Here is a 10,771-nt window from a genome sequence, read left to right as displayed (position 1 = left end):
CCAGGAGTGCTTGGGAAAACCAGGCATTGGAGTGCTTAGTTTTCTTAGCTTTAGTGGACGTAAGAGGGGCGAGGATATGTACTGCCGTGGTTATCACCTGGTTGAAGGTGTTAGCTAGGAGTACAGGATCATTGGGAAATGGATGCTGCAGTGCTGGAACATGAAGGTGAGGTAGGAGAGTATCTTTCGTAAACTTCTTGGAGCTCCTTGAGAGTGCGGCGGGGAGAAGGACGGTGGGTTTAGATGATACCGAGGAAGTGTCAATGTGAAAGTTAATACAGAAATGGTCTGACCACGGTATGGGGGAGATGGAGGAAAGGGGAATAGGGCAATTGTGTTGCGCAACCCATTCAAGTGTACGCCCTTTGATGTGAGTAGGCTTGGTGATGGATTGGACAAACCCTAGCGTGGCTAGTCCTTTTTGTAGGGTGGTGGCATTAGAATCATGGGGGTCGTCTAGGCCAAGATTAAGGTCACCCAGTATTGCTACTTTGGATGTTTTTTTCAGGTTGTGTGAAAGAGAGTGGATAAGGGCTTCTTGGAAGTCAGCTGGTGGGTCTGGGGGGCGATACACAAGATGGAAGGCAATGGTGGAATTGGGTGAAGCTTTGAGTTTGATGAGGAGGTATTCAGCGTTATGTCCCAAATCCCCCTGAATTCTTCTGATGTCAAGAGTGTCCTTGGCTAGGATGGCCACACCTCCCCCCTTTATCCTAGCCGATCCTGCCTAAATATGGTGTATCCTGGTCGGATAGCCAGCGAGAGTGCAGGTCCAGCGGTGTCTTGTAGCCAGCTCTCGCACACAAAGAGAAGGTCAAGCTTATCTCTGGTGATAAGATCATGCACATTGAGCGTGTGCGCTGGGATACAACGGGCGTTAACCAGGCACAGGTAAGGAATGTGGAGGCGGGCTACAGGGTTTGGCTGGAATGGTTAATGCAGGCTTTTGGTTGGTGGTCATGGCAGGTGGGGCGTTGACTAACATGGCATCATTAGCAGCATTGATTAACATGGCACTGGGGGCAGCATTGACTAACATGGCAACATTGGCAGCATTGACTAACATGGCATCATTAGTGGCATTGACTAACATGGCACTGGGGGCAGCATTGACTAGCATGGCATCATTAGTGGCATTAACTATCATGGCACTGGGGGCAGCATTGACTAGCATGGCATCATTAGCAGCATTGACTAATATGGCATCATTAGCAGTATTGACTGGCATGGCACTGGGGGCAACATTGACTAACATGGCAACATTGGCAGCATTGACTAACATGGCATCATTAGTGGCATTGACTAACATGGCACTGGGGGCAGCATTGACTAACATGGCAACATTGGCATCATTGACTAACATGGCATCATTAGTGGCATTGACTAACATGGCACTGGGGGCAGCATTGACTAACATGGCAACATTGGCAGCATTGACTAACATGGCACTGGGGGCAGCATTGACTAGCATGGCATCATTAGTGGCATTGACTAACATGGCACTGGGGGCAACATTGACTAACATGGCATCATTAGCAGCATGGACTAGCATGGAATCATTATTGGCATTGACTAACATGGCACTGGAGGCAGCATTGACTAACATGGCATCATTAGCAGCATTGACTAGCATGGCATCATTAGTGGCATTGACTAACATGGCACTGGTGGAGAATTGACTAACATGGCATCATTAGCAGTGTTGACAAATAGGGCATTCGACATAATGATTTTGTTTGCGAGAGTAGCACTTACATGTTGTGCTGAGGACAATGCGTTGGCGCGTGCCTCCATGGTTATCGTGACATGTCTTGATAGCTGAGGACATGAGCATCTGGGGCTGGTGTGGGTAAGAGTCAAGTGTGATCCTTCTCAATGTCTGGTGATGGGTGGCAGAGCAGTTTATGGGCTTCGGTAGCGGCAGAGTTGGAGGATCAAGGGGCGTAATGTGGGCCTTGCGGGAGCGCTCCGCTGTTGTTGTCAGAGGGGGAGCAGAGTCATTAAGACTCATCGCAGCTGTGTGCGCTGGGTGAAGGTGGTTGTTGCAGATCATTTGAGCGGCGTCAGAGTTGCCTCCGGCAACAGAAAGGACCCTGGTGATGCCGCGGCAGATGGACAGTCTGGCGGAGTGATGCAGGAAGCTTTGGTCGGCATACCTAGTACCGAGGCGACCGTTCTGATTCGCAAAGCTGTGCTCGTAGGTGCAGGGGTGCTGCACGGAAGTGCGCAGCTGTAGGACCTCATTGCTGCGTGTCAGAACTGTAGTGGCATTGCGACCATTATCTTTGATACAGGCGTGGAGTCCTGCATCCAGCAGCTCCGAGCAGCAGAGAGCTGCAGAGAGGGGCGACAGCCTTTCCTGTTGGCCTTTCCTCGGCCGCTTTGCCTCTCGGCGTGCCTCCCCTCCATTTAAAGCAGGAGGGGAGGTTGGTGCGAAGTGTTGGACCCAATCGGGTCAGTTTGCATGATGTGTTGTTACAGTCTCCATGAGGACGATCCCGGCGGTGGCCATCCTATGTTGAACACGCTTCTCGTGGCGTGTTATGGGTGCAGAAAGTGCTAGCCCAGGCCTCTGGAGAGACGCTGATGCTGCAGACAAAGCAGCTGTGCCTCTTTGTGATTCCCCTCGCAGCGGAGCTACAGAGAGGAGCAGCGGCCTTTCCTGTTGGCCTTCCCTCGGCGGTTTCACCTCGCGGCACGCCTCCCCTCCATTTAAAGCAGGAGGGGATGTCGGCGTGATGTGTTGGACCCAATCAGGTCAGTTTGCATGATGTGTTTTTACGGTCTCCATGACGATGATCTTGGCGGCAGCCATTTTATGTGGAACACGCTTCTCGTGGCGTGTTATGGGCGCAGAAAGTGCTAGCCCAGGCCTCTGGAGCGATGCTGATGCTACAGACATGGCGGCTGTGCGTCTTTTTGATTCCCCTCGAAGCAGAGCTGCAAAGAGGGGCGACAGCCTTTCCTGTTGGCCTTCCCTCGGCGGCTTCGCCTCGCGGCACGCCTCCTCTCCATCTCCATTTAAAGCAGGAGGGGAGGTCGGTGCGAGGTGTTGGACCCAATCGGGTCGGTTTGCATGACGTGCTGTTACGGTCTCCATGATGACGATCCCGGCGGCGGCCATCTTATGTGGAACACACTTCTCGTGGCGTGTTATGGGTGCAGAAAGTGCTAGCCCAGGCCTCTGGAGCGACGCTGATGCTGCAGACACGGTGGCTGTGCCTCTTTGTGATTCCCCTCGCAGCGGAGCTGCAGAGAGGGGTGACGGCCTTTCCTGTTGGCCTTCCCTCAGCGACTTGATATCTTAATCATTTCTGTAGCATATATTTCTTCATCTTGAGCCTAAGATTATCTTTCATACTTTCTTGATGCCTTATAGAATATCTTCACTTCTCTTGTCTCTGCAACTCTTCTATTGTACGTCAGGGTTTCTTTGTGTGATGTCACCATTCTTCTCCTTCATTCATTGGTCCTGCTTCTTCCCGGGATTTCATTCAAATGGCCATCATACTGTTGTGTATGTAGGTATGGATTTCTCAATGGGAACCTTACTTCCAGGATTCTCCTTGGTATTGGTATTTTCACTGGTACTGCACGTGTCTCACTTTCTGATTCCCAACATATAGGCAATATGGGTGAGCTGCTTGAGGTGGGGGTAGTTGGTTCCATCTCTACACCCCCCCCTGGCTGATTCATCGACCACTCTCCCATCATCCTTCACATTGAGACATCCTTGTCTGAAGAAATGCTTTTTTGGTCTCCATATCTTTATTACTCACATGCTCATCCTTATTCCAAGTCATGAGCATGCACTGTCCACTTGGGCTGCAATAGATACATTTTCCCACATATTTCTTATGTTTCTTTGGAAACAGGAACTTTGCCAGTATCCATGCTCAGATGCATGGATACTGGCCTTCACAAAGTCTCTGATTTCTTAATCTGTCAGATCTCTGGCCTTCCATCCTGATTCGACATTGATCATGATTTTCATCCCTATGGTTTCTTTGCAGTCTTCTTGCATTGTGAGATTATTATCCTAATCACACAGAATCCAAGTAACAACATCACAATCAAGGCTCTAAAGAACATAAATATGTCTGCCATCCATTGTGGAACCCAAGCAAAGAGCGTTTTTAAACCAGCTGTCATCAGCAATGTCTTCCACTTCGTCTGTCATCTGGACATATAGTTTCGTCAGCATTTCTATGGCCTCTGTTAAGGTCCCATTCTTGTTGTCATGAGAAGGTATGAACGTGCAACATGATTCTCCGATTCCTGCACAAACACCTCCATCCATACCTTTGATCATATCCAGGACGTATCTATTCTGAAGCGTCATCAGTCGTATGGCTCTCATCTCTTCTCTGATGGCATTGAAACCTTTTATGGTAGTGTTGATTGTCTGCAGCAACTCCCATCTGGTAATTTGCAACCATTCAATATTTGCTTCAACCTGGATACTCGGCATAAAGATCAACGTAAATACCGACGAGGTCTGTCTAAACAGTCTGTGTTCATACATGATGGAGTCAAAAGCTTCTATTGACTTAGCTGAGAAATAGTTCTCTCTTTTCATTCGATTTATCAATTCCACAGATCTCTTCTACCTTAGGTGAGCATCTGCTTTAGAAAAATTGTCAAGGCTCAAGTCACATTTAGGAATCACCAATGATGGAACATGGACATTCACTAGTGAGCATTTTCCTCCCCAATCCTTGGGTAGCTTCATATACGCTCTGGATCCACAAGCCCAGTAATGATCCATGATTACTGCTGTTCCAAGTTTCATTCCGGGTACATCAAAGATTCGACCACAGAGGTACTATCTGCAATGGTCCTCCTCTATCTTTGACCAAGGTCATTAGTTTAGCAAGTCTTGGCCATAGACGTTTGCATCAATTTTGTACAATGTCAATAACTGTCTGATAACAACCAATGATCTCCCAGGCTCTGCAGATGACCACTCCTTGTTCCCATAGATCTGGTGATAGCACTGATCCACAGATCTGCATCTGTCCTCTATTCGTCCATCTACAAACTTCTTCTGCAGATTTTCCTGGACATTCAAGTCTTCTGTTTATTTCCTATCTTATTTCAGTTCCTTTTACTCCAGGCTTTTCGTATGTGATCACATGATTCTTGGTATGCGCCCTGTTTCTTGTCTTTGTGTCTTGGATATTTTCCTCTTCATCTGGATCTCTCCATTCAGTTGCCCATTTGAGATAGGAATCCCGATCCATGAACTGGCCTCTCGTAAGGCAGAGTGATATGTGTGATAGACAATGTGCTGTCTGGCGTGTATTTCAATAGCTATTAAGATTTTAGACTTCCCCATGCTGTAAGGCAAGAGTGCACATACAAAGCATTCCTCCTTCAAGGTTCTTCTTCCCACATCTTCCATATGTTATTCCCCAAATGTACTATACTGTCCAGGTAATCATTTAGATTGTGATCATCCTCACTAGCACTTCGCTTAGGTCCCATTCTTTTCTTCTGAGCTTCTATATGCATCTCAGGAAGTATATCAGCATAATTCCTTCTTACTTACCAATCATAGAAACATTTGTCAGTTGACTTAGTGTTTTTACATGTGCTACCTGCGTAGCAGAAAGGTCCAAAGCCCTTCCTATCCTGATGCCTTTTTTTAGCAGCAGAGAATGATGGCCAAAGAGAATCCACTATCCCCTCCGTACATGACCTCCCTCCAAAAGGTAACACAGATTTGTCTATTTCAGGACTAGGTGCCTTTAAAGGTATCTCCAAAGTAGGGGCAATCACATAAGGTCTTGGCTGCCTAGTAGCTGCCACATCTGTACCCTCCTTCTGCAAAGGAAGATACACAGGAATCCTTTCTTTGTTTGGATTCACATAGTAAACAGTGCACACTGTAAGTGAAAGAAGTATCACTATAAACAAAATGCATGTGTAAATAATGTACATGTAAGCCCATTTCTTACAACAATAGCTTCTTGCACATCGTGGAGGTCTCTCATTGTTAGCCATTACGTTGTCGCTATTGACGCTGCCCATTCTTAATCTTTTTTAAGGAAGGAAAAAAAACATTTTTAATCGGGCAACATCATGCAATACTCTGAAAGCTGCTGAATTTTTCTCCATGAGTACCTTGATCAGCTGGCTGCTACTGGACGATTAACACAGTTTCCAATGAAGACAAAGGAATCATCCTTTGACCAAACAAAATGAAAATTCTCCTTCAGCAAGAAGTAAACAACTACAGCTATAAGGCTCTGGATCTCTTCGTTCAAAAGTCTCATTCAAGATGTCCTCAATGTTCTCTCAGAATTCAAATTGACTTGTTCAGTGATGTCTCGTAACAATTAATTAAGTGCCACGTTATTCCTCGGGTCTCTCAAAAACGTGCAGACATCAGTTTGTCTTCCCACAAGATGCGGGCATTCTTTGATTAGGTAATAGAAGACCACGCCAACCAGTCTATGTGCATTATCATCCGATAGAGGCATTTGGGTTTTCCCCCTGTACTCAGGAAGCTGAAGCAATCAGCTCTATTATATCTGCAAGCAATCTCCTCACAATTGGACCAGACTTAGGATCTTGCAGGAAATAACGTACGTCAAAAGTTCTCCCCACCAGCACAGGGCAAGAGCACAGAATAAAGATTAAAAAAGCACGGATGATCCGATGAACATTGTCATTGGGCACCACCATGGGCACCATTGAAAAGAAACTCAGTGAGAAAGGAATCAGGGAACTGCTCCCTTTTCCAGTCGTCAAAAAGGAACTCCAAATCTGGCATACTTTCCTTCTCGATCAAGACATAAACATGTCTCGTCTCAGTCCAATGTCAACAAACTCTTGTGGCTCCAGAACAAATAGCTTCCCTTAACTCCTTTTAAGTGGCTTAAAAGAGTGTCCCGAAACAAGCCAAAGTCCAATGTATTCCTTATTTGTCTACTCCAGCTGCTGCGTCCTTCTTCCTCATCATGCACCTAGTGTGCACATGCTGAGGTTCTTCCACGATGCTTGCTTCTGATGGGGGGCTATGAAGGGGGTTCTCCGGCATAGATCTTCAAGTCTCCAAGAAATATCCATGCACGTCTGCCTTGCACTTTCACTGCGGATGGCGTGATATCTTCTACAATGAATGGGCCATTAAAGCGTGGCTCGTGCCATCTCCTCGTGAAATTCCTGATCGAGATTTGATCACCAGGAAAAAGTTTTGGAAGACGTACTTCTTCAATTTTGGTTGCTGTAAGATCTCCTTCTGTGTTCTGTGGCCCACACCCCTTCTGCTTGAGCTGATCTGAAATAACAGAGATACTTGAAGCCAAGCATGTTAAGTAATCACGTAACTCCTTTCCTAACAATTCTGCTGTCGTCTGGGCATCACTTATAATTCTATATGGAGGTGTAAGAGGGGTGTTCTCATCCGCCTCCCTGTCACTATTTCATGGGGGTAAGATGGTGGTCGGAACCTGACTGATAACTCAACGCATACAATGCCAGTGGTAGGCAATGCAACTATTATTTCTTCAGGGAAAGCTTCAATTTGGCTATTCTTTCTTTAAGCAGGCCATTGAGTCTCTCACAGTCCTATTCGCTTGTGGGTGATAAGCCAATGAAAATGTTTGCTTTATACTAAGCAGCAAGCTTATATGTTCAAAGACTTCATTAACAAAATGAGGGCCATTATCTGATCTCAATACTTCACATATTCCCCATCTAGGAAATACGTCTCGTACTAAAATTCTGGATGTGTGCATGGACCAGCCTCAATCCACCTTGAAAAGGGACATACCACTACAATCATATATCTGTATCCACTACAGACTTGCAACATGTCGACATAGTCAATATGCAAATGCTGGAAAGGACCATTAGGTCTCGGAATAACTCCTCTAATTGTATGCAATGTGTGCCCAACAGTAAACCTTTGACATACGATGCAGTTCACTACATAAAATGCAATGTGTTCTACTAAATTTGGCACAAACCAATGCTTCACTGTTGTTGCGGCGAGGCACTCTCTAGTGACATGCGCAGGGTAGTGTAGCTGTTCTAATGCCACCCTTAATAAGGCTAAAGGCAGCACCGGTTTAACAGTGCTGTCTTGTCACCACAGTGCTTCAGAAAGGCTTCAAGAACATCCCCTCTGTGTCCACAAGTCTTTCTCATCCTGGGGTGCTTCACCTTGAAGTTCTACTAGCTGAGTCTTAGACAAATCGTTAAAACAATCAGACATACTCATCATAACCACCATACTTTCATTCACATCAGGCGTATCAAACTTCATTATGTTCTCTCAGCATGCAACTCGTTTTGCTTCCTCGTCTGCTGTTTGATTTCCACATGACATAAAATCTGCCCTTTTAGTGTGTGTCACAGCTTCGGCTCCCGGGCGCAGGAGTGGCACGAACCAAACACCCCCTCTGCAGGCTGGGCGCTTGCAAGACAATGCTTACACAAGACTCTGAGACCCCAGCAGGGAAAGAGGGTTAGGGACCCGTTGGCTGGATAGGTACTGGTACTGAGGGTAACCAGAAAGAGAGTTAAGAGACGCGAGGTGGATAGGTAAGGGGACACAGGGTAATCACAGATGAACAACAGTATTAATCACAATGATCCTATGAATGTACATGCACACTACACACACAACAAGGCTTAAGAGCCAGAAAGAGACTTATCTCTGTGGTGAGTGCTGGCCTCCTGCCTGCGCACTCTCAGGTCCGGTGTCTGGAGCAGTTCAAATGCTGCAAAGAGAGCATGAGTTACTATTCTGCGTGTTTCTTCACACACACATGGAGCTTAGGCAAGGATTGCTTATGCTGTTTGGTTAGTGACACCCTCCCAGAGTCAACTATGGGCCCATGTAAGCCTAAGCACCTACTACTGCCTCTGTGTTAGTTTGCATGCAGCCGTGAGTGGCTAAACAATGCACGTGTGGAATTCTGGCTGCACGTGACTCTGCGGTACAGTTAGTGCAGTTCGCCACATGTGGTTGCAGGTAGGTGTGCCCAGAGCTGCCCGCCGCACATGGCAAAATGATTCATGCAGTCTGTCACACGTGGCTGGTTGCGGCTTCCCTGAGAGCCGCACGTGGCTACTTAAGTATGCAAATTATATGCACTGCTCTAGTGACTCTAATGCCAAAGAATTGTTCTGTGCGCGAGATAAGGTCGCAGCTATGGGCGCTATGGTGTAGTGAACTTAGCTTCTCTGGAGTAGGGGGACGTAAGGACTGTGGGCTGTGCCCCCTGTGTGTGCCCCTTGCTGTGTTCTGAGCCCTCTGCATGTTCAGTTCTCCCCGCTGCTCTGCTGCATTGCGCGTGGCTCCCCTGCGCTTGCTTGGGCTCCTCAATGGGGGCGGTACTTAGCTTTTGCAGGCGAGGGGCCTGGAAAGAGGTTCTCTGGGGCGTGGCCCCTCGTGCTGACCCCCGTGCTCAGAGCTCCCAGAAAACACATCTGCTTTGGTTGGATGTCTGAGCACAAGCCCCCTGCTTTTGTTCTTGCGCACGTAGTTTTTCTTGGCCCGGCGGTTGCTGGAAAATTGAGTTTGTAGGCCCTTTCTCCTGCAAAACAGACATAAAAGTCTTCTGTAAGGCTGGAACCATTTCCTTTTGGTTTGTTTTCTCTTTTTGCTCACTTTTTTTTGCCTGTGGCCCATTGAAGGGTCCTTTACACAGAGTCCCAGGCCCTGTACCCTGACAGTGTGAGCTGCGTATTTAACGGCTGTGATGGCTACTGGGAGTTGTAGTGCTTTAATAAGTCTGTCCAATAAGGTGGAGTGACATCGGCTTGAGGTAGCCCCTCCTTTTCCAACGTGCTAGCCCTGCGTGCACTGTCAATGTCACATAGGCTGAGTCACTGTACACTGTTACTTCCTGCTCTGCATGATTCTCGAGCGTGACAATCATAGTCACTAAATCTGCAGCCTGTGCTGAAAAGTGAGATGGTAGTCATGCACTTATTAATACTTTCAATTCCCCTTTGACCATGTGCTTCACCACAGCGGCACCTGTATATCTTTGTCCATCATCTTGATCGATTCTAGAAGAACTGTCAATAAAGATAATCTCCCTAGCTGCCAATGCATTTGCCTTCACCCTCAGCAGTTCATCATAAAATTCCTCATAGTTCGATCAATCATGTGCATGTTCACCTTCTGCCAATGGTTCTGCTACAAACATGGACGGGTTCACTATTCTGCAACAAACTATCTTAATCGCTGGATTCGATATGACTACCTCATAGTCAGACGCCCTTTGGGAAGTCAACGTACCCGTCGGTTTTTCCAAAATGGCAATCAAAGCATGTTCAACAAATAAAGTCATGGAACACCCCATTACTATGCTTGCTGCCTTCTCAATGGCGAACGCAGTGGTTGCCAAAGATTGTTCACGAGGAAAGTGACCCCTCATTACTGCATTTAAAATCCCACTGTAATATGCAAGGGGCTTGTACCCCAAAGTAGTTCTCTGCGTGAGTACTGCTGTCATAACAGTGTGCGAAAACAAAAGAATACCTCAGCATAATTGGGAATTCCTAAAACTGGAGCTGCGCAAATTGCCTTTTTCAACTCATCAAATCCTTCTTCCATCTCCACAGTCCAGACAATGTTTTTCTGAGTTGCCTGTGCTTTCTTCAGAGCTTGCAACAAGGGCCTTATGTAAGAACTATAGGCAAAGACACATGCCCTCACATAATTACACAATCCCAAGAAGTAACCTTTTTTCCTTCACGCGAAATTAGCTGGCCTATGAATAACACTTCTTCTTGGCAATATGCAATT

The 10,771-nt window shown here is 46.7% G+C and overlaps 1 protein-coding gene across 1 annotated transcript; it reads right to left on the bottom strand.

The window, feature by feature from the left end:
- Positions 1-877: 877 nt before the first annotated feature.
- On the bottom strand, positions 878-1,660 carry LOC138471454 (antifreeze protein Maxi-like). The gene has a single exon (XM_069609083.1). It carries the CDS (start codon positions 1,658-1,660, stop codon positions 878-880), a length of 783 nt encoding a protein of 260 aa, XP_069465184.1.
- Positions 1,661-10,771: the final 9,111 nt, after the last annotated feature.

Source organism: Ambystoma mexicanum, chromosome 8, assembly GCF_040938575.1.
Source record: "Ambystoma mexicanum isolate Mex_15411 chromosome 8, UKY_AmexF1_1, whole genome shotgun sequence".
Classification (NCBI taxonomy): Eukaryota; Metazoa; Chordata; class Amphibia; order Caudata; family Ambystomatidae; genus Ambystoma; species Ambystoma mexicanum.
This window is presented reverse-complemented; position numbering and strand designations above follow the sequence as displayed.